The sequence below is a fragment of the Gossypium arboreum genome, chromosome 4 (genome assembly GCF_025698485.1).
Source record: "Gossypium arboreum isolate Shixiya-1 chromosome 4, ASM2569848v2, whole genome shotgun sequence".
Lineage (NCBI taxonomy): Eukaryota > Viridiplantae > Streptophyta > Magnoliopsida > Malvales > Malvaceae > Gossypium > Gossypium arboreum.
Window position 1 is genome coordinate 1462417 of NC_069073.1, and position 22543 is coordinate 1484959.

The 22543-nt window shown below is 34.7% G+C and overlaps 2 protein-coding genes across 2 annotated transcripts; one reads left to right on the top strand and one right to left on the bottom strand.

The window, feature by feature from the left end:
• Nucleotides 1-4610: 4610 nt before the first annotated feature.
• LOC108459608 (putative pentatricopeptide repeat-containing protein At5g37570) lies at nucleotides 4611-6827 on the bottom strand. Its single transcript, XM_017759011.2, has 2 exons — nucleotides 5626-6827; nucleotides 4611-5537 (listed from the first exon to the last, which is right to left on the bottom strand). The coding sequence occupies exons 1-2, from the start codon at nucleotides 6674-6676 to the stop codon at nucleotides 4894-4896; spliced, it is 1695 nt and encodes a 564-aa protein (XP_017614500.1). The 5' UTR covers nucleotides 6677-6827; the 3' UTR covers nucleotides 4611-4893.
• A 279-nt stretch (nucleotides 6828-7106) lies between these two features.
• On the top strand, nucleotides 7107-21299 carry LOC108460307 (uncharacterized). The gene is made up of 17 exons (XM_017759755.2): nucleotides 7107-7814; nucleotides 8659-9058; nucleotides 9135-9206; nucleotides 9361-9423; nucleotides 10197-10406; nucleotides 11303-11899; nucleotides 12206-12961; nucleotides 13820-14101; nucleotides 14513-14668; nucleotides 14788-15212; nucleotides 15606-16008; nucleotides 16256-16585; nucleotides 17322-18063; nucleotides 18177-18235; nucleotides 18898-19371; nucleotides 20382-20420; nucleotides 20960-21299. The coding sequence occupies exons 1-17, from the start codon at nucleotides 7474-7476 to the stop codon at nucleotides 21143-21145; spliced, it is 5535 nt and encodes a 1844-aa protein (XP_017615244.1). The 5' UTR covers nucleotides 7107-7473; the 3' UTR covers nucleotides 21146-21299.
• Nucleotides 21300-22543: the final 1244 nt, after the last annotated feature.

A 22543-nucleotide genomic window follows, 5' to 3' on the forward strand; every position in this document is an offset into this window, starting at 1 on the left:
ATGTATGTTTTGGGCTTCGAAGGCCCAATAGAGAGACGTTATGATTATTTCAAAATATGAATAATAAATGACTCAAAATTATCTGAAAATGTTCAGTAAACTCCGGTAATGCCTCGTACCCTATTCCGGCAATGAATACGGGTAGGGGGTGTTACAGGAACCATGAAATTGTGTAGTTTTGAGTAGTTTGAAGGTTGGGAATTGTTCTTAAATGTATAATAGGTCTATTGGAATCAGTTTCATCTAATTTGAGCGAGTAGGTGTTGAGATTTTTATGTTTCGACTAAGCTTGTCGAAATTTTAATTTCATAAGAATTTAGCTTAGGCTTGTGTTTTTAGTTAATTTTGGTGAGTCCTTGGCTAAATGATAATTGTGTGTATTGTGTGAACTATTATGGTGAAGCTTTGGAATCATTAGGATCTTTTTCGAGTAAAGATAAAGGTAAGGAAAAGCTAGTTTAAGCTTTCGGCGATAAGGCAAAAACAAGAACAATGAATATTTGGAATCGATACTTGTAGACACTATTCATAGTGTTAATTGGAAGTTTAAGAGTAGCCTAAACCTTTACTCTAAGTTTCGAGTGTAAGTTTTTTTTATATCCCTTGTTTATTTTGTGTGACATGTGGTAATGTGATGTGGATTGTGTAATATGATGTGCTAATATGACATGTGACACATGCTAGAGATAGTATTTGTGCAATATGTTAATTGTGGGCATGATATTCATTTTATTCAATTTAGTCCCTAAAATCGGGACTAACTTAACTTTCTACTTAAAACTTCAAATTGAAATTCGATTTCACTATTTTCCATTAGGGACCTTTTATTTCTTATTTTTACATCCAATTTTATAATTTATTCAATTTGATGCCTAATATACGAAACTATCAATTAGCTTTACAGTTTTATCATTTTTCATATCTAAGCTTAAAATCTATCAATTTTTCACCTAAAACTTTCAATTCTCAAAAATGAAAATTTTCAGAACTTTCACAGTTTTACAAATTAATACATGGGCTAGCTAGATTAAGCTCTCATGATGTCAAAAACATAAAAAATACAAGAAGAAAACTAAATTACACTTACAAATTTTTGTTGAATAAAAGCTTGATGTTCGGTTATGGCATTTTTTTCCTTCAAATTTCTCTCAATTTTGGTGGGGAAGAAGATGTCTTCTCTCACTTCCCACCATTTCCAATATATATACCTATATTAACATTTTTAATTAATTAATTAATTTTAAGCATAGCCATGTTATACCGTCAACAAAGGATTAATTTAACATGCTCTAATTATTATTTTAGACCTTTGGTAAATTATAATTTCAGTCCTCAAGTTATTTTTTAATTTAAAATCTTTAGCGATTGAACTTTACAATTTAGTCCCTAAACCCTAATTAACAATCAATTGAGAAAAAAATACCTATTCAAAATTCAATTCACCTATAACATAGCCCTGTAAATATTTAATGGGGTCCCGAAATTGTATTTTTCCACACCACTGACTTTTGGGTCGTTACATATATAGTCTCTTACATTAATGGGTTATTTATAATTTAGTCCCTGAAACTCAACTGTAAATAGCCTAACTATTTTAGCATTTAAAATTATCTCAATTCCAAAATGTTAGAGAGTTTTAGAGAGTGTTGTTTCCCCTTATCAACAGAGAATTTTCATTGTTTTCTCCTTATTAAAGTGAGAGAAGTTATAATTCCTAATTTTCTCATAGTGAAACTCTTTTATCCTTACCCGTGGTTTTTTCTCTATATTAATTAGGGGTTTTTCCAAGTAAAATTTGTGTTTCTTTATTCTCACTGTTATTCTCTCAAATTATCAGTTGCAATTTTGCTCTATTTGGCGACCATATTCGCAACATTACCTAATTAAAATTTTTATTTATATTCATGCGTTTTTAAATTGGTATAATGAAAATTTTACCTCCTAATATTTACTTTTTTTTTACTTTTATCATAATTCTTTTTCTACCCTTTTGGTTTCAACCTTTAAAATTTAATCAAACTATTTTTTGTTAGACGAAAAATTAATTGAACTATTAAAATTTTGATAGTATTGATGTGGTAGCCCAAGTGATATCTATGTTTACATCATTTCGACGTGGATAATTTAAAATAAAATTTATGATTTTTAAAATTCGTTGAATTTTAAATATTTATAAAAAAATTATGAAATACACTTGAACTAAGTTGTCATGTTAGTGTAACTAAAATTTTAATAATTTAGTCAATTTTTTATCCAACAAAAATAATTTAACTAAAATTTAAAATTGAACACCAAAATAATAACAAAATCAAAACCAAAATAACAAAATGGATAAACATTCTGGTTAAATTTAACATTGATAAAATAATTTTATTTACTAAGTTGTAGTTTGACCTCAAAAAGATTAGTTACATAGGATAGAATGATCCTAAAACCATTGTGCATGAAAAATCTCTCTCTCTCTCTCTGTATTCTATATGTTGTTGTTCTCTCTGAATGTTAAGCAAAAGGCATCAGAGGTATAATTTTTTTCTTTTGGGTACAAATCATCACCCCTCTAAAAATTTAAGTAAGTGTTTTGTTGCTCGTTCTCTCAGTGAGGGGAATTGAGAATTTTTAAGATATGATTACTATTTATGAAAATGACGTTTTGGGTATGTTCCATATATGTCAACATGTATACTGTTTTAGATTTAACATGTGTTCATCGAACTACCCACTTGACTTTGTATCGTCTGTGTGCGAACACCCAAGAACATGCGAGTTTTTAATATCTCTATCTTGTGGGGTCCAAGTTCCTCCATATCTACTCGGATTATAGATCGATAGTTCAAAGTTATATTCAAATTTCGGATCGATAACGGAAAATACCATAAGAATAAGCAACACGTTGAAGATACATTTCATTAAGAGAACCACCAGATCTTAACAGTATTGATATCCTAATTGATTAAATTAAGGCAAAATTTTTGAACTTAGCTTGAACTATAGGTAAATAAATTAAAAGGCTGTTCTATCCTACCCTATATTCAAAAAGTGTTGTAGGCTCTATATTGCCTATGCAACTATATATATATATATTACCAACAGAAAAGTAAACAGTAGCAATGATATTCAGGGGTCCATCTATTTTGTATGGTAATAACTAAGCATAAGACATGACATTGTCAAACTAAAGCAATTTATCATGCAACCACCGATATGTTGTTGGGGGTTTCAAAGAAAATAATATTTCACTATTACTTTACATTTTTTAATAAAATTAATTGATTGAGTATCTAATTAAGATTTTCTTTGAATTTAATAAATTTTTAATTAATTTTCCTTCATGAAATATTTCTTTATTTTACAAATGGTTAGTGAGGTGGGGGAAGTAGTTGACGACAATCATGAGATGGTGAACGTGCCTCCTTCAAGCTTCAGCTATAACCATAAACCTTAATCATATATTTGTTGATTTGAGTTGAGGCCAACTAGTTGCTTGTTTTTAGGTGCTGATCCAATGCTTGTTTTCATGTAGACAAATTGAGATTGATTGAAATTGTCATTATCAAAATATATTTTTATTTTTAATTTAATTGTACTTTAAAATATATTGATCAGGAGAATGAAGGGAGCCCTTTTGTGTTTATTCGGATAACGAAACAACACAAATCAACTAATAAATAGAAAGATGGAATTGTAACTATCATCAGCTTAATTAGGGCTAGGTAGATGTAGAAAAGCCATGTCACTCACCAACCATGCATAAACATATATTAAGCACCGGCGGGGCAGGTGGCACCTTGGCTTGTATAGCCGATATGGATTAACCAGTCCCAACCAGTTTGGAATTAGATTAGGGGCGGAGTTCACCACAAATTGCTTTCATAATTGGCTCGACAACCTTTATAGCTGTCCATGCAAAAGGGGTGCATGCTGGGTCAACCAAAATGCAGTAACTAATCATTTCTTTAAATATATGTATACACATATAGTGTAGCAGAAATCGTTTTTTGTCTCCAACCACGAGTGAGTTTGAGCCTTAGATTTTGTTGGTATTCTGCTTTAAGGTGTTAGGTAATTTTCAGTTCCCCTCCTCTCTTCTCAATAATTTGGCGACACTTTGGAGGTTTTGTTAAGATTCAAGCGGTCAGCTTTGTATTTTTCTGTACTCAACATAAAAATATTAGGTTTAAACCATAAAATTATACTGTTTTTCCTTAAGTTGATATCAGGAGCTAAGGGGCTGGAGAAGAACTCGGCTTCTCTTAAAATGAAAAATTTCGTTTTAATCTTTTTATAATTTAAAAAATTTAAATTAATATATAATAAAATTACACTTTGACCCTCTAAAATGAAAAAAAATTAATTAAATCTTTTAAAATTATAAAGATATAGGTTATTAAAATGGTAAAATTTTACTTTTGCTATCATAGAAATATACAACTTATTTCTTGGTCCCTGTCACAAATGGTACCCAAACTATACTCTATTACACCAAGTGGTAACTATATTTCATTACACAAATTACCTCAGCCATTAAAAAATATCTTTTTGTCAATCATTTTGTGACATGTGATATTTTTAAATTAAAATTAAATTAAAAGATATAATTAATAATAAAGTAATTCTCCTCAATTCAAAATTGCTTTTCTATACATATTATAGATTATATAAATTATAGATTTAGCTTGCCAGTGGATAGCAAGGAGGTGCATTTGCCCCCCTTTTTTTCAGTCAATTACATCGTAGAACCCAAATCCGTGCGCATTGGATCATCAAATCAATTCCATGGGCTAATTTAGTTACTTGTAATGGCCGAACACATGCATGCGGGCCATGCTTGCTTAAGATCGAAAAGGAGTGAACCTTAAGCAATCATGTAATGCAAAAATAATGCACAAGATTTCCTCAACTTGGCACCCAGCTACAACCAGGAGATTTCCTCTTTCCCTTTTCAGAAATCATCTTCTTCAGTTTCTCTGCGTCCTCCCATTTATTTAGTGAAGCATAAATATTGGCCAAAAGCACATAATTTCCAGCATTTTCAGGCTCAATTTCAAAGAGATGATTAGAGGCAATCTCACCCAGTGCAGCATTACCGTAAACCTTACAAGCTCCAAGCAAAGCACCCCAAATTCCAGCATCCCAGGCATCTCCATATTCAATGATAAGATTATATGCCTTCTCAAGGTGGCCTGCCCTTCCAAGGAGGTCAACCATGCAAGTAAGGTGTTGACTTAAGGGCACTATGCCAAAAACAACTGTCATTAGCTCAAAGAGTTTGCATCCTTCCTCAACCAATCCACCGTGACTACAGGCATTAAGGACGCCTATGAATGTAACTTGGTTTGGTTTGATTCCTTCCTTGTGCATCTTTGAGAATAAAGCCAAAGCTACCTGGCACTCTCCATGGTCAGCAAGGGCTGTGATCATTGTGCTGTAAGATACTACATCCCTCTGCTTCATTCTACAGAATTCCATCCAGGCCTGCTCCATGCATCCACATCTTGCATGCATGTTTATTAACGCATTTGACACAAAGAGCGTCCTACCTATATTTATCATGCAATGAGGGGAAAAAAGAAGCATTTAATTATAGTACCACACTAGCAATTACTAATACATACAAGCACGACTTACCACAGCATCCTTCTTCCAATTCCTTAGCCAATGCCTCCGCCATACTAACATCTCCAATTTGAGTACAAGCAGAAATAACACCCACCATTCCAACCTCCGTAATTCTGACATTTTGCCCTCTCATTGCCCTATAAATCTCTATAGCTTCCTTTGCATATCCATTCTGTGCATAGCAAGCCAACATTGCTGCCCAACACGAAGCGTCTGGCTTTACTATTCCATCAAATATTCTTCTAGCCTTACTAACATCACCGCACTTCCCATAGCCTGCGATCATAGCAAGCCAAGCAACCGAATTCTTCTCCATCATCCTGTCATACAAGTCCTTGGCTGCTTCCATGTCACCATAATTTGCATATCCAGCAACCATAGTTGTCCAAGAAACCATATTGCGTCCCTCCATGTCATCAAATAAGAACCGCGCTTTATCCATTAATCCCACCTTAGTGTAACCACAAATCATAGCTGTCCAAGCAACCGCATCTTTCTCTTCCATACCATTGAACACTCTTTCGGCGTCCAACACGAATCCACACTTTGTGTACATATCAAGCAATGCTGTTTGCACAACATTGTTCCCCAAGAGTCCTGATTTTTCGACTCTCGCATGAACTTGCTTGCCTTCGAACACTGCCGGGACGCGAGCACAGGCATTAAGAACAGAGGAGAAGGTGAACCCAGAGGGGGATATGCTTTTACACAGCATTCTAGAGTACAATATGATAGCTTGGATAAAATAACCGTTGAAAACATGGGAGCGTATGAGGGAAGTCCAAAGGAATTGGTTTCTACAGTTGGGTATTTGATCGAACACGTGGCGGGCGTAGCAGAGATTGTCACCAGATACATGTAATTGCTTATCGAGGAAAAGAGTTAAGAAATGGGAGTACTGGGGCTTACGCACAGTTTTCAGAAAGAAAGCATGGGTTTGCTTTAGTTGGTAAATTGAGTTACTAAATTGGAGGTAATGGAAAACGGCTGAAAATCGTTTTCTTGTTGCTGGGAATGAGCGTTGGGACATGACATGTATCCTGAGTTTATTTACATGCATTGGGTGGGAAAGTTGTTGGCCTGACTTTCATGGATATTGATGTTTGACTTCACCAACATTAATTTACTCACTTCACTTTTCAAATTTCAAAATTTAGTTTAATTATGGACATTTTTATTACATTTATTGTTATGATATTTTTCAAATAAAAAAATTAGGCCATGGGAGGATATTTATTGGATCAGCCAGTCGTCGGAATGGGGAATAAATTGATTAATGATAGGAGGTTTGGAGGAATTTTTGGATTTAGAGCGAGTTTAATATTATTTTTAAGAAGTATTTTTAGGATAAAATACTTTTAAGTTTTTAAAAGTGTTAAAAAATATTTTATAATAGTACCTTTTTTAACTAAAAATAAAAATAAAAATTTTAAATTTTATTCAAAAGTATTTTTAATTTAAAAATACTAGTAAGAAGTAATATTAAACTAAAACTTAACAGTTGGGAGAGTGGTTGTTCCTTCCGAATCCCCAAAAAAGTAGTGCATTGACGGGTTTGATGGACTCTTGACCAATTACCAAATATGGAGCAAGTTAGTTATCAACTGATATGGGCCAGCCCACCGCCTTCAATTTTGTATCCATCGGATCCGGTCCGGTCAGTTCGGGATCTAATTCTTTCTCTATCCGACTGACTTCCTCGCATATCCCGTGTCTATCTCCCTCTAGCTCGCCGTCTGCGGCGAACACTGCTGCAAGCCAACTGGGTTTTGTCCGTTCTCTTACTAAAAAATTGTTCTTTCATGTTCGTGCAAAACTGTTTCCTCTTTTGGGACTTCCAAAGAGCAACCGACCAAGATGGATTCCATCATCACCTCAGCTCTGGAAGAAATATGCTTCCACGGGCAGCTAGGCATTTCTCTTTCCTCTCTCTGCACCAATCTCGACATCCCTCCTCCTCTCAAAGCCTCCCTTTGGAAAAATCTCCTCTCCATCCCCGGTCTTCGGTTCATGCCGCGAAACGCCGCGTTTCTTAGCCCTACCGATGCCTCCATTCAATGCGCTGAAGGTGCCGAGAAACTCGATATCATAATCTTAGCCCATGAAACGCTTAGAAATAACTTCGTTGGCCTTTATGATGAAAATGTTCAAATCTCATCTCAACAACGTCGCACTCTGGAAAGACTCGCTGTTGCTAGGTTTAGTTTCCTTTTGTTATCTGATTTTTCTTTTTGGAATCTTGTGAAGTTACTTGTGATACTATGTTTTTCTGATGAATTTAGAGGATAAGATTTTCAATTGATTAGTTGGACAATTTGCGAGAACAGAAAGCACATACTATGCATAAATTAGTTAAGGGGTTATATTCCCTCATATTGCAAAAGGTATAAGAAGGTGAATTCCAAAATCTCAAATAATACTTACTTAACATTTACCATTCAATAGGCATCATTCAGGGAAAATAAATTTGAAGGTACTATTTATGTTTGTCTTGTCACACAATTTATACTAAATTTGAAATCTAAATACCTTCTCTCAAATTGAAGTTCTCAAGGTAAGCTAATTTTCAAAATGGTGGGTTTATGAGAATTTTGTATTTAGATTGTCTAGGATGAACTAATAAGTTATGCAGATTATTCTGATTAATCACCTTGAAATTCAAAATTCGGTGTATTGCAGCTATATACTCTTTTAATTATTAGCTACATGACCTGATTGTTAAAGTACTACAACATGAAGTGAATTCATTCGTCCTTTTTATTTTTATATGAGGCTTATGTAGTCCTTTATGATATGGATTGAAGTGTAGAAAATTGATGGGAAGAGGGGAGGACTAATAACTACTGGAAATACATAGAGATATATAATTGTTATGTACTCCAGAAAGTGTTATTGCATTAGGGTTTATGATTTTGCAGTTAGTGATTAATATTGGTAAGCGTAACTTGGTTGGTAAAATCTTAAGTCTTATTCACTTCTTTGTGAAGCCACATTTGTAGTGATGTTAAAGAGAGATAGGTTATTAACAGATGGTACTTGCAGAACAAATGGAGTGACACAAAGTCAGCTTGCAAAGGAATTTGGTATTGAAGGGAAGAACTTCTTTTATATATTAAAAAACCTTGAATGTAGAGGGTTGATTGTGAAACAACCGGCACTTGTTAGGAAGAAAGAACATTGCAGTGAAGGGGACTCCAAAATCAGTTCATCTGTGACCACCAATTTGATATACTTGCATAGATACGCGAAGCGTTTGGGCTCTCAACAGAAGTTTGAGATTAATAAAGAAGAACAAACTGTTGAAACCCTTGCATACGGTGAAGAAAATGCTTCAGATGACTATGGATTTGCTACAGAAAATGGGAAAGAAAATATTTCTGTGACTGATTATCAACCTGCAATGAAAGTTGTTTGTGATAAACTGGAAGAAGCCAATGGAAAGGTCAATCATATTCAGAATGTTGTTAGATTCATGGATTTGATGTTATGCCATTATGCTGATTTTCGTTCTATTGAAGGTTCTTGTTGTCTCAGATATTAAACGAGACTTAGGTTATACAAGATCCAGAGGCCACAAAGCCTGGAGAAATGTAAGATTGCTATCTTTATTTCTCTCTCAAAAGGGCCAGAGAAAAAGGGGGGGGGGGGGCTTCATTTTAATTTTGTCTAGTCCACAATCTGCTCCTCTCTAGTGATTTTTTGAATTTGTCTTCCTCATACCATGTGCTGCATATATGCCATTAGATCTACCGCAGGTTAAAAGATGCTGGTCTCGTCGAGGATTTGCATGCTGTTGTGAATGAGAAGGTGATGTAAACTATATAGTTCTTAGTTCATGCTTTTGCAAGATTCCATTTTACTTTTTCTTCATTTATGCTGAATAGAAATTTCCAGAAAAAGTTATGTTGATGGGCTTACACCTTGTGAGGATTTCTAATAAGCTTTTCTAGAAAGTCTTCTTCCTGTCTCTTTCTTTCTCTCTTCTTTTTCTGGTTGAAGTTTGTCTATTTTCAAATCATGCTCAAATCGACTCATCTAAGTTTTAAGCATTTTGGGGCAGTTAGTTAAAATGGATTCTTTCGTTCTATTCTCCAACTGGCGAGGAGCTGCTGAATCCTTCTTTATTACAACCTTTTCTTATTTTATTTTTTTTATTCCTGTTTATATATGTTCCCTAATAGCTGATGTGTAATTGTTTAACCTTCTATTCCTGATTATGTTTTTAATGTTGTGTATTCTTTCTAACCTTATATAACTTTGTAACTGTTGACTAATTAATAAAATTTATTCAATATCATAAGCTTTAGATAAACTAAGTAAACAAGGTTATACATCTTTTATGAAGAGTATTTTTTGCCTTGATGCGCAAGATAAGATTTCTTTTATATGAAGTTGATAAACTATTCCATGCCTTTGGTTGTGCTTTCTTGGCCAGTATTACCAATACAGATCCTTGCAGTCAATTATACCATATAAAATCATGTAAAACATTCTAGATTATATTTTATGGAAAAATATTCTGTCTACTTCTGCACTATCTAAGTGAGTGTTCATTTGTGATTTGTTTCTATTTTCTTTAGGTTGAATTTTGCCTAAGGTTGGTGAAGAGCTTTCCTGAAAAGAATTTTGAGCCAAAACTTCTCAGGTGTGATGCTAATCTTGACAAAGGACAACAGCTGAAGTTTGGAAAGTCAATTCTGAATGTAGACCAGATTGTAGAGCTTCCCATTGATAATCAAATTTATGATATGGTCGATGCTGAAGGATCTGAGGGTTTACCGGTTATGACGGTGCATAAATATTTTCTTGACTTTTCTTTGTTATGATCTTGTTGATCTTAATGGCTATGATGCTGTGTTTTTGACAAATATTAGTTTGTTGTAAGCTGAAGAGTGGATCTTAAAATGTAAATCAAGGCCTTTAGATATTTACTAATCATGCTTTAAGAAAGATGAAATTCAATTCAAATATGTACTGCATACTGTTAATGGAGTAGAAAAAGCATAAACAAGCTGTTTATTCAATCAAGTCTTAGCAAGTCTTACAGCTTGTTCTTTTTCCAACTTAGCTGAAGAGATTCACTTGGATTTATGGTTATCATCTAGTTCAATTATGTTAAGACTCTTACTTCCATCAAGATGGTGATATAGTTTTTATTTTTCTTTTGGTACATTGGTTAATTGGGGGATGGGTTGGGACACTAGGGTTCGAACCTTAGCTCTAATACCACATAAGCTTCTTCCCCCTAGGCTAAGATTTTGTTGTCAGGGAATTGTGAGATCAGCAATATACTGCCTCAATATAATTGTAGTGTCTTTGCGCTTTGATGCTACGCAGATGATTCAAAACTCGATATGCATGTATATTATTCATGACATGTGTGTGCTTGGCAGCACTTGCTACCACTCATTTGTCCGAAAGAAGCATACTGATTTTAATGTACTACAGTATACTGATTTATGCCTGAAAATGCTGTAACTGGTAGATAGCTGTAATGATCTATTTTATAGTTATTTCAGCTTTTTACTAGTTTTCTTTTTATGTTTTAATCATATTATTGTGTGTAGTTTTAAACCTTTAATTATCTGTGCCTTTTCAATGTCTGATTTTGCATGAAGTTCCCTCAAATGTATTTCATTTGTTTCCAAACTGGTAACTCTCTCATGTTCATATATGGTATGAGCAGGTATGTGAGAGGCTTGGAATTGACAAGAAAAGAAGCTATTCTCGATTCTTTAACATGTTCTCTAGGTTTGGGATGCACCTGCAAGCTGAAAGCCACAAAAAGACTACAGCTTATCGAGTTTGGACATCTGGGAATTCTTGTAAATCATCAAATGCATTTTTGATTAAATCAAAAAATGCTGATGATGAAAAGCAGATCTCTAATCTTGATGTTGGCCATTCAGGAGTTCCTTATGAGCTGAACCAAAATCTTCTAGAGTATAATCCTTCAGCTTCTGCAAGTGATTCTTTTACTCCCCTGAAAGTGAATGATTTGGAAAATGGTACTGAAATTTCCTGTGGCTCCCCTGGAGAAACTAACCATATTGTTCTGTATTCTGACAACACACAAGGGCTTCCAACTGAACAAAGTAATACTGCCTGTGAAGCAGAACTTGATTTAGTTAGTACTGAAAGCCAAATATGTGCTGCTCCACCACAGCCTATAGGACTTGATTTGTTGAGGCCTCCTGATTCTGGCTCATATCAGACCTATTCAAGTCAAGTTCTGACTGCTGATGGTGCTCGAAGGGAGCAAAGGATGCTTGGACGTTTACAGGTACTATTTTTTCTCCAGGCACTTGACTGAAGGCTTAAATCGAGATCTATGTTACGCAAACTCCTCGTTTTCCCTTGGTACCTTTATTTGACAGCTCTGTCTGACACATATTTGGGCTTGAGTATGAGGGTATGATCCTCCAAATATATGAAAAACTAAGGAAAAATCAAGTATACCTATGTTTGAGACGTGCCTCTGTTTGACACACACCTCTGAGTCTGGCTAACGTAGTTTGAGATTATAAACTTGTTTACCATCCTTAACAATTTCTAGAAATACAAATTTCATTCTAGTTTTCTTATACAGGATGAGAAGTTTATTTTAAGACCTGAATTGTATCGATGGCTTGTGGAACTTGAGAAGGACAAGAGCACAAAATTGGACAGGAAGACTGTTGATCGAATGTTAAAGAAGCTTCAGCAACAAGGGCACTGCAAATGCATGCACATTAATGTGCCTGTTGTAACTAATTGTGGCCGAAGCCGTATTACTCAGGTGGTTCTGCACCCGTCTGTTAAAGCATTACATCCGGAGCTGCTGAGTGAAATTCATGACAGGTTGAGATCATTTGAAATGCAAGTCCGTGGCCATGCAACATCGAAGTTGAAAAGCAATGATTCAATTCCTGTATTAGATGGTGTCCAGAGAACTCCAAACCATGTTGATTTAGAAGCCAAGGCTGCTAAATCAGAAGCCATGCGTGCCAATGGTTTTGTGCTGGCAAAAATGGTACGCTTGAAACTGCTTCATAGGTTTTTTTGGGGTTTCTTGAGTAGTTTTCATGGTTGGAATGATGTTTTATCACTTGAGAGATACCTGCATGGTCAGAAAAATCTTCATGGTTCATGCATTTTATTTTCATTGGAAGCAGCCATCAAGGCCATTCCACTTGAACTTTTCGTACAAGTTGTGGGAACTACTCTAAAGTTTGATGATATGATTGAGAAGTGTAAGAGAGGCTTGTGTCTTTCTGATCTTCCCATTGATGAGTATAGGCTTCTAATGGATACTCAGGCAACTGGCAGACTTTCACTGCTCATTGACATCCTAAGGCGTTTGAAGGTACAATTACTTAGCCAAGTTTCCAGGAGGTTAATCATGTAGGAATATTTCATTCTTCTGGAAACTTTTGCATCATTAATATGTTCACTGTGATTTCTCTTTTGAAACCATTTAGTTGCTTTTTACCATTAAAAAGCTGGGTTTCATTCTACCAATCCAATTATGCTGTTTGACATGTTAGTGACATTGTTGTAAGACAATGATGGCTGTTCTAAGTTATTGATCCTAGAATGTGAATTTTAACATTTGATTTTTAGATAAACAAGGCTCAATGATTTTCTTGCCTTGATATAAAGTAAGTGGTAGCTACTGTGGAAGAATGCCTTTTCTTCTAGACACACTTGTAACTGGTGCAACGTTATATTGGTTAAATATCTGCTTGAAGAATTCCCTTTTCTTCATGTCTTGTTTCACGGTTGTTGTTTGTATGAACGTAGGTTAATAGGAATATAATGATAGCAAAGTTGACATGCATTAGCGGAAATCAAATTTGAAGCTGTTCAAATATAATGGATTTATGCTGGAATTCAATTCTGAGCAGGCTTACTTTGAATTGCTGAAATTCAATGTAGCAGCATATTTTATTTTAATTGCTGGGAAAGACGAGAGCTGGAATATGTTTGAATGGTATATTGGTAGAATGAAATATTATTAGAGCATGCAAACTCCTGAATATATTAATATAAAAATTCCTGATCAACAAAATTAAAACAGTTTCTAGGGGATTATACGTTTTAATCAATATGTTTGTTTTAAATTAGAATAGTTAGTTCTGTATAGATTCTTTTTTGATGAATTTCTCTCTGCTCCTGCATTGCATATTACTGTTTCTTTGACTGGCATTATTTGGTGATGTAGTTGATTCGGCTGGTACCTGATGAATGTTCAGATAACAGATTAAAGGCACCACATGCCATTTTGACCCATGCTATGGAGCTTAAACCTTACATAGAGGAACCACTATCACTGGTTGCCACATCTACTTCTAGTTCTCTTGACCTTCGTCCTAGAATCAGGCATGATTTCATCTTTTCTAATGGAGAAGCTGTTGATGACTATTGGAAAACTTTGGAATATTGTTATGCAGCTGCTGATTCAAGAGCTGCTTTGCATGCATTCCCTGGGTCTGCTGTTCACGAGGTATGCACTAGACAGGAATGTAGAGTCTAAAATTCATGGCACATATCATACTTGAAAAGGTAAAATAAAAATTATTATTTAGAATTTTAGTTCTAAGAATAGATTGTAAAAATAGGAGATAATGTCTCACTGAATTTTGTTAGATTTAAACTTGTTTGAAAAATTTACAATGGTAATAGAAAGTCAGTGTGATGCTACATTCAACAGTCAGTGTAAGTATTTGTATGTGTATTACTTTTTGTGGATGATTAGGAATTTCCTATTTATAAGCATGGTTAAATTCGTACAGGCGATATGTGTTAGGTTTGCAAACTTTTCTGTTATTTATAAGTTATATCTGCTGCTGCTTTGCGTCTATATCCATTGTAACAGCCTGCTAAGTGAAATGTAAAAGCTAAGTGATTATTGCAGGTTTTCCTTAATCGATCATGGGCTTCGGTTCGAGTTATGACGTCTGATCAGCGTTCTGAGCTCCTTAAGCGAATCGTGAAGGATAATTTAAATGAAAAACTTTCATATAGAGACTGTGAAAAGATTGCAAAGGATCTTAATCTGACCTTAGAACAGGTAAAGTATATTTTGCCTATTGTTATTTGATCCCACCGCCCTTTCTCCGGGGCAACCATTAGTGTCCAATTGGTTGTAATAATTTGTTTGGTTTAAACTAATTTATTTTCTGTTTACAGGTACTTCGTGTATATTATGATAAGCGGCAAAAGCGTCTTAATAGATTTCGGGGTGTTCCAAATATCAGTGGAGAGCAGTATCAAGGAGAAAGAGATAAACAGTCATCTTCTCGGAAAAGAAAGAGATCAACTGTCAAATCAATAGAAGGAATAAAAGCTGATGCAAGAATCATACAATTAGGTGAAAAGGAGGGTGGTACACTATCTGATGGAAATGATGAGCTAAAAGAAGATTATCATTTAGCTTCTTCAGTGGGACCTGATGCCATCCAAGCATATCAGGAAGCTGACCTTGTTGAAGCTGTGAATAAGCCAGGGTCACATGAAGAAGATGAGGCGCATTATTCCTTAATTATCCAGAATTCCTTCTTGAAAATGAAGCCAACACGTAGAAAAAGAATCTTATGGACAGATGAGGCAGACAGGTAGACTGTAGTATATATTCTTAAGACTGTGGAAATGAGAAGCATATCTCTATGGTTAACAAACTGAATTGACAGTGGGCACAGGGGCACTTTTTTAAAATGTTAGATATATCATATTCTTCGATTTTGGTCCATGCATAACATATCTCCAACTAATGATGCGTGCCTGGCAGTAATTTTGTTAAGTTATAAGAAGGTTTGAGAACATGATGATTGGGAGAATTTTCAGTATCTCTTTAACCTCGTCAGTTGCTTGTGTTTAACATTTATTTTATGCATTTGGTGGTTGTCTATCTGCTTTACTTGATGATAGATATAGTATAGGGACTTTGAAGAGGAAGATGTTTAAAGTATATTACGGTTCTGTGTTTCACATTATTTTGTTCTATGCAGGGAATTGGTAACCCAATATGCAAGATACCGTGCTGCCCTTGGGGCAAAATTTCACCGTGTAGATTGGACTTCACTTGATGGCCTACCTGCGCCTCCTAGAGCTTGTGCAAGAAGAATGACAAACCTAAATCGAAGTGCAAAATTTAGGAAAGCATTAATGCAACTATGCAATGTGCTTAGTGAACGGTATAAGATGCATATTGAAAAAAGCCAAAATAGGTCATCCAACAATAGTGATTGCAGACTTCTCCGATTTTCATCAATTGAACATGGAATGGAATATGGTGAAGATGCAGGCTTCGAGAAAGAAAGATGGGATGATTTTGATGACAGAAAGATAAAAAGTGCTTTGGTGGATGTTCTTCATTTTAAACAGATTGGTAAACTGGAGGCCTCTAGAAAGGTCAGATCTTTATCTGCTGAGTGGTCTAGTGTAAACATGAATTCAGAAGATTATGTAATTCCTCCACTTTAGGGCTGACAAATATATTCCATTAGTGCTCCTAAAGTTCAAAAAAAATTATCAAATTGCAGTTGGAAAGCTTTTATTGATTTTCATCATTGGGCATTCTTTCCCAATGTTTGGGATATTATATTTATCTTGATTTTAAGTACACTGAAAGTTTTTATGCTTTCTTGTTTCCTAGCAGAAGCAACAAGGATCTGAAATGGTTCTGGCAACTACCCAAGATGGAAGTGTTGGAATTCCTGGTGCTGAGCAACATAAGGGCTCTAATCAAAGCTCACAACACCATCGCTTTCATCAAAAGTTAGTTAAGCTATGGAATATAGGAAATGGTGTTGGCAGACAAGTACACGAATCGTTGGCTGTTTCTAATGCGGTTGAACTATTTAAGCTTGTTTTCTTGAGCATATCCATAGTGCCACCATCTCCAAATTTGCTGACAGAAACTTTGCGCCGTTATTCAGAACATGATCTTTTTGCAGCTTTTAGCTATCTTAGAGATAGAAAAATTATGGTAAATATCAGTTTGTATTTCCTATATTTTTAAGTTATTTCAATCTATGCAATTTACATAGAGGTGTTAATGTTTTGTACTTAAGTAAAAGAGCAGTATTTCATAAATCTTATGAAATAAGATGCATTAGGATGCAATAAAGATCTCCACTCACTAATTTGTTTAGAATTCCTTTTCATTTCAGTCAAAATCTTATGATATTTGGGACGATATCCTTGGAGCCTTGGTGATAGGCTTTTGGCACCATTGGACTACTCCAACAATTTCTCTTGAGCTATTTTGCATTTCAATAAAATCTGATATATTCACGAGGACATCCTTGGATTCTTAATATATTGCTTTTAGCACCATTTCTCTGTTTAAATTTATAACATAATATCATCTCCTGCCTCTAGCTTAAGCAGTACACCTTGTGAACAGGGCTGGGCAGGTTGTACTTTTTATCTTATTAATCATGTAGAACAGTGTTATAGTAGTGTGCTGTTTTCCGGTCTTTCTTTGGCGACAACTCTGGTATTAGTAATTCAACTCTTTCCGTTGACTTTATGTTAAGTAATTGCCTTTTTTCTACAGTACCAAACCATCTGAGATGACTTCACCTTACATTCCCTTGCTGTCAGTGTGCCAGCTTCTTGATCTGCATTATTTCTTTTCCCTATTGTGCTGTTATCAATTCAAATTCCACCCCTGTTTACCCTTGTTTTCCTGATTCTGTATTTTCTTCAACTTTTGGCAGATTGGTGGTACTTGCGGTCAACCTTTTGTGCTTTCTCAACAGTTCTTGCACAGTATTTCCAAGTCTCCATTTCCTTGCCATACAGGAAAGAGAGCTGCTAATTTTTCTGCTTGGATTCATGAAAGAGAAAAAGATCTAATGGAAGGGGGGATTAATCTTACTGCAGATTTGCAATGTGGTGATATTTTCCACTTGTTTTCTCTTGTTTTTTCTGGTGAGCTTTCTGTTTCCCCTTGCTTACCAGATGAAGGTGTTGGAGAAGCTGAAGACCTAAGAAGCTTAAAACGTAGAGCTGAGGATAATGAATTATGTGATGTAGATAAGGCTAAGAAATTAAAATCCATTGCAGAAGGTGAATTTGTTTCACGACGAGAAAAGGGCTTTCCTGGTATCATGGTATCGGTGTATAGCTCAACATTTCCTGCAGCCAATTCTTTAGAATTGTTCAAGGATGAGGAAACATTCAACCCTGAGCTTTTGAATGAGGAAAGTTCAACTAATTTGGACCATATGAAGGAAATGATTGAGTTTAGAAATAGTGTCACTACGGCTTCAAAGTCGGCTGAGTCACCCTGGGAAGCTATGGCTGGTTACACTGAGCATCTGTTGGCAAAACCTTCTGATGAAGGGCAAGGCAGTCACTTTGATTCTGAGATCATCAAGGCTGTTTGCACTGAAATTCAGAAGGCTGGTGACCAAGGTTTGAGCATAGAAGATGTTTATAGTCTTGTCAAAATGCCAGGTATTTTGTTTTTTGGTCATGTTTGTACTTGGGATTCATCTTCATATTTACGAAAGAGGATGTATGCATGTAAATTCCAGTTCATTGAATGTTTTGAGATATTCGTCTTGCAGGAGAAAAGACACCTGAAATCATCATTGATACTCTCCAAGCATTTGGAATAGCTAAAAAGGTTGCTATACTTGACCATTGGAATATAAATACTATTAGTATGTAATTTTTTTTTTCTTATATATGTATTCCCTCTGTCACTTCTTGCCAATAGTGCAAGGAAGGGGTTATGGTAGAAGGTGCCTTAAATTATTAGTAGCCGTGTTCCAGTATTGACAGTAGAATGTTAAAACAGATCTGGCAATGGGGAATTGATGACTTCATCTTTAAGACATTTGCTAGTACTAGTATATCTTGAGAATTCTTAATTGGCTGCTTATAAATAGCCCTTGGACTATGGAACAAAGGACTATCCTGGAGACCTACACCCTGGTGTTGACAGTGATTCTCAAATATCACAGAACAGAACATGATACGATGGGTTAGGGTGCAATAGAAACGAAGATACAGGCAAAGGTTACCTGATCTTAATGGTCCTAGTGAATCCTTCCATTCTGACATTGAGTTCTTTAATTTGGAATGGATTAAATCTCCTCAAGTAGGATTTGAACCTAGGATCAGTCAAGTTGTATTGGTTTTTGTTAGGTTGTAGAATTTTTAAGGAAAGAGGGAGAGAAGATCATGGCTTGGTAGTTTATACTATATTTTCAAAGTACTAGATGATATCTAAAACTTCCCATTACCAAATTCATGTGCACTGATGTTGTGATCTCTTTCATGCAGGTCAATGCATATGACTCTGTTCGTGTTGTTGATGCTTTATATCACTCGAAATATTTTCTTGCCTCAGTTTCAAGTTTCCATCGAGATCTTAAAACACCTTTGTTGCTAACATCCCAAGCCAAGGATGGTGGCAACTCTGTCCAGCAAGACAATAAGAGTCTTGATGCTGCTAAGTTATTGGGCAGCTCAAGTGTTAGTGATGTGCACAAAGTTACTATTCTTAATCTTCCTGAAGAGCATGCTTTACCTTCCAATGAAGTTCCTACTAGCAATGCAAATGAAATCTGCATGTATGGAAAAGAAGTTTTATCACAAGGGGATGATGAGGATATGATTTGTAAGCCTTTTTCAGGTGAGAGATTGGTTCCTATATTGCCATGGTTAAATGCAGATGGGACCATCAACAGGATGGTCTACAATGGACTTATACGACGTGTTCTTGGTACTGTGATGCAAAATCCTGGGATAGTGGAGGTACTGCCTTTTCTGTACATATTGATTTAATGTCATGGTTTTCTGAAAGCACTTGATGAACAGGAATTTCTTAATTTAAAGTGATATGAACTTTTAGAACTCTTCTTTTAACTTCACAAAAGAAGGCACCTTTTAAAGCTGTCAGCAAGCTGTTGTATTACTTAAAACTCGAGGAAGTTTTTGCTTTCATGAATTTAGTTTTCTTCTTCTACCTTTTTTTTTTTTTTTTTTTTGTGGGAAAGTAAAATTTTTAACTAAACTGAAGTATTTGGTTTCTAAAATAGAAAAACTGGCTTGGTTGAGTTTTAACAGTTTGGTTCACTGAGTTATTTCTCAGTTCTTGGATGTTCCAAAGGACATTCTACTTTGCAGTTATTCTTGTTAAGTGGTGTTATATAACACTTAAATTATAGATTTCTTGTGGTACAAGTTGAACTTCACCTATTGTCTATTGGTTTTAGGTCGGATACATAACACGATATTAGAGCCTAGTTTCTCCTGTTCTGTTATTAACCCATGTAAGGTTTTCCACGCATTGGCACTTGTTGAGTTACACATGAGGAAGTATTAAGTAGCGTTATGCCTTATGCCATATTGCTTTAAATTTGAGTTTTCTATGGTCTTATATTCGAGTTGTCTCCCCACTTATTGTCAATTGGTTAAGTAGTATGCTTAACAATTCATTTGAGTGTAGCTATGATGACTTTGGACTATTTCAGACTTTAAATAACAAAGGTTGGAATCAAACTGAAATGAATGGTTTCCTCTGTTGTTGAATTGAAGTCTATAAGAAGATTAAAAGATTCGATTAGTTTGTGTTTTCTCTATTTAGTTTTCCCATATTTTGCACAACCCTTCTTCTGGGTGGTTTGCCCATTGCCTTGGGTACGACTTTTCTTGATGTTGGTGTTTACTGGTCTGGGCAATAGTTCTCAAGTTGGGGTAAATGTGTTTTGTATCATATGCCTTTCTGACTTTCTTTTTGTTCCTCTCTTCAATCTTTGGGACAGGAGGACATTGTCTGCCAAATGGATGTACTAAATCCCCAGGTATGCTGTTCAATTTTCCTTATGTTGAGGGTGGAGGCGGAAGATTGTAGTCATGATACTTGAATGTCTTGCATCCCCACCTGATCGCTAAGATTGGAAAATGGTTAATTGATGATCATCATATATTAAACGAATTAGGTTTTTGGACAAATATTTTGCATGGTTCGATCTGACTTTTTCTGCCCATAACCTACAATCATGGTTGGTGAAAACTTGGCAGTTCCAATACAGATTTCGAGTTCTTTTCTTTCTGACTTTTGATAGATAAATTACCTTGACATGGTGTTGGCGGAAGTAGGATCCTAGGATGCGTACTTACCCTCAACCCTAATACGCACACAAAGAAAAGGTTAACAATATGAGAAAAAAAAATTCATATATTTATGTGATTGCGTTGATCATCCATCAAACATATAGTCCACGTTTTGGTATGCATACAACCAGTAAAGTTTGCCACATTAATATGCTTGTATACTGTTATGAAGACTTAAAAAGTTTATTTACATTCCCTCTAATGTGCATCTCTAAACTTTCTGTAGAGTTGTAGAAAGCTACTGGAATTGATGATATTGGATAGACACCTGATAGTGAAAAAGATGCTTCAAACAACAGGTAGCGGTCCTCCTGCCCTTCTGGCAACCCTTGTCGGGAGTAGCTGTAGAAAATCAAAGATGGTGTGCCGTGAACATTTCTTTGCAAACCCTACGAGTACATTTTTCCTGTAGCAATGTCAGCATTGGTTTGTGTAAATAAACAGCATAGATCCTGGGCAGCATAGGTTAGAAGCTGCATTTTCTTTCTTCTGCTTGCTATCCTATTGAAAAAGAAGTGTATCCTACTGATGATTTTAGGGGTTAAATGACTTTTTTATTATTATAATTTTTAGTTTTTTATTATAAATTTTTATATTTATTTATAAGTTTTTTATGATTTTTATGATTATTTATAATTTTAATAAGTTTATATGAATTTTGAGTTTTAATAATTTTTATATTTTTATGATTTTTGTAATTTTTTTACTTTTTAATGATTTTTGATAAAAATATAATATTAAACTAGAAACGCCACGTGTTATTATCTAATTGATTTTAATTGATTCTAAAGGTCAACGTGATCAAAGATAAAAACCATTAGCGGACGAGCTTAGTTGATCTTTCTAAAGTAGTGTTCAGAAAGTCGCATGATAAAAACTATTAGTGGGCGACAATGGTTTTTTTGTGTTGCATCTTTTTTACATTGTACAATAACTCGTCCTTGTCAGAAATCTTGATGTCTCCAACTTTGTCACAAGTTATAGTAGTGTGCTCACCGTCTTTGGTGGTGATGGATAAAATGAATTACTTAATTATACTGAAAAGTCTCTGTGTTTTTCATCTTTGACTTATGTATGAGTTTTAGAAAACATCCTCCTTTGATGAGGTAGAACTCATCGTCATGGTCGCATAACCATTGCTAATTGGAGTCTCATTTATGCTACATCCCTTGATAGAATAATTTTTGTAAATTTGAAACCCCAGTTACACTTCAAATTGAGATCATATAATCACTATTAACTGGGGAATTTTGAGTTGAAATGTGATCCAACTTCTCAGGAGTTCACTCCATGTTCACATGGCAAATGGAATTTGTAGGTTACTGAGTCTCACTATATTATCGTAAATTTAAATATTTTTTAAAACTATAATAATGTCTATTTCAAACATAGACAAAAATAACTCTATAAACTTCTTAAATCGACCACATCAATTGAGTATAACGTAAAAAAAAAAATGGATCGTATTAGCATGTTGCATGCTTCGTAGCTTCATTCATAAGTGGATTTGAGATGATCTATACTTCGAAAAGTATATGGAAGAAAGATATATTGATAATTTGAATTATACAAATTCGAGTCAGATGATAATGAACTCGGTCAAAATTAACATTTGATGAAAATGAGCTTAATTCAATAAATATGAAACATTAAAATAATTAGATAAAATTATATATAATGTCTATTTTTCTTGTTATTTTTATTAGTAATAATATTATCAACTAGTTTTTAATTAACATAATATATATATATATATATATATATATATGATTATTTGATTTTAATTTTAGACACTTGTTTAAAATTTTTT

Bases quoted from the DNA above. Each gene is read 5' to 3' on its own strand.
- LOC108459608 (XM_017759011.2), bottom strand. From the start codon at position 6,676: ATGCATGTAAATAAACTCAGGATACATGTCATGTCCCAACGCTCATTC. The intron at 5,538-5,625 runs GTAAGTCGTGCT...TGATAAATATAG, and splicing joins ATTGGAAGAAGGATGCTGTG to GTAGGACGCTCTTTGTGTCA.
- LOC108460307 (XM_017759755.2), top strand. From the start codon at position 7,474: ATGGATTCCATCATCACCTCAGCTCTGGAAGAAATATGCTTCCACGGG. The intron at 14,102-14,512 runs GTATGCACTAGA...TGATTATTGCAG, and splicing joins CTGGGTCTGCTGTTCACGAG to GTTTTCCTTAATCGATCATG. The intron at 18,236-18,897 runs GTTGCTATACTT...TCTTTCATGCAG, and splicing joins CATTTGGAATAGCTAAAAAG to GTCAATGCATATGACTCTGT.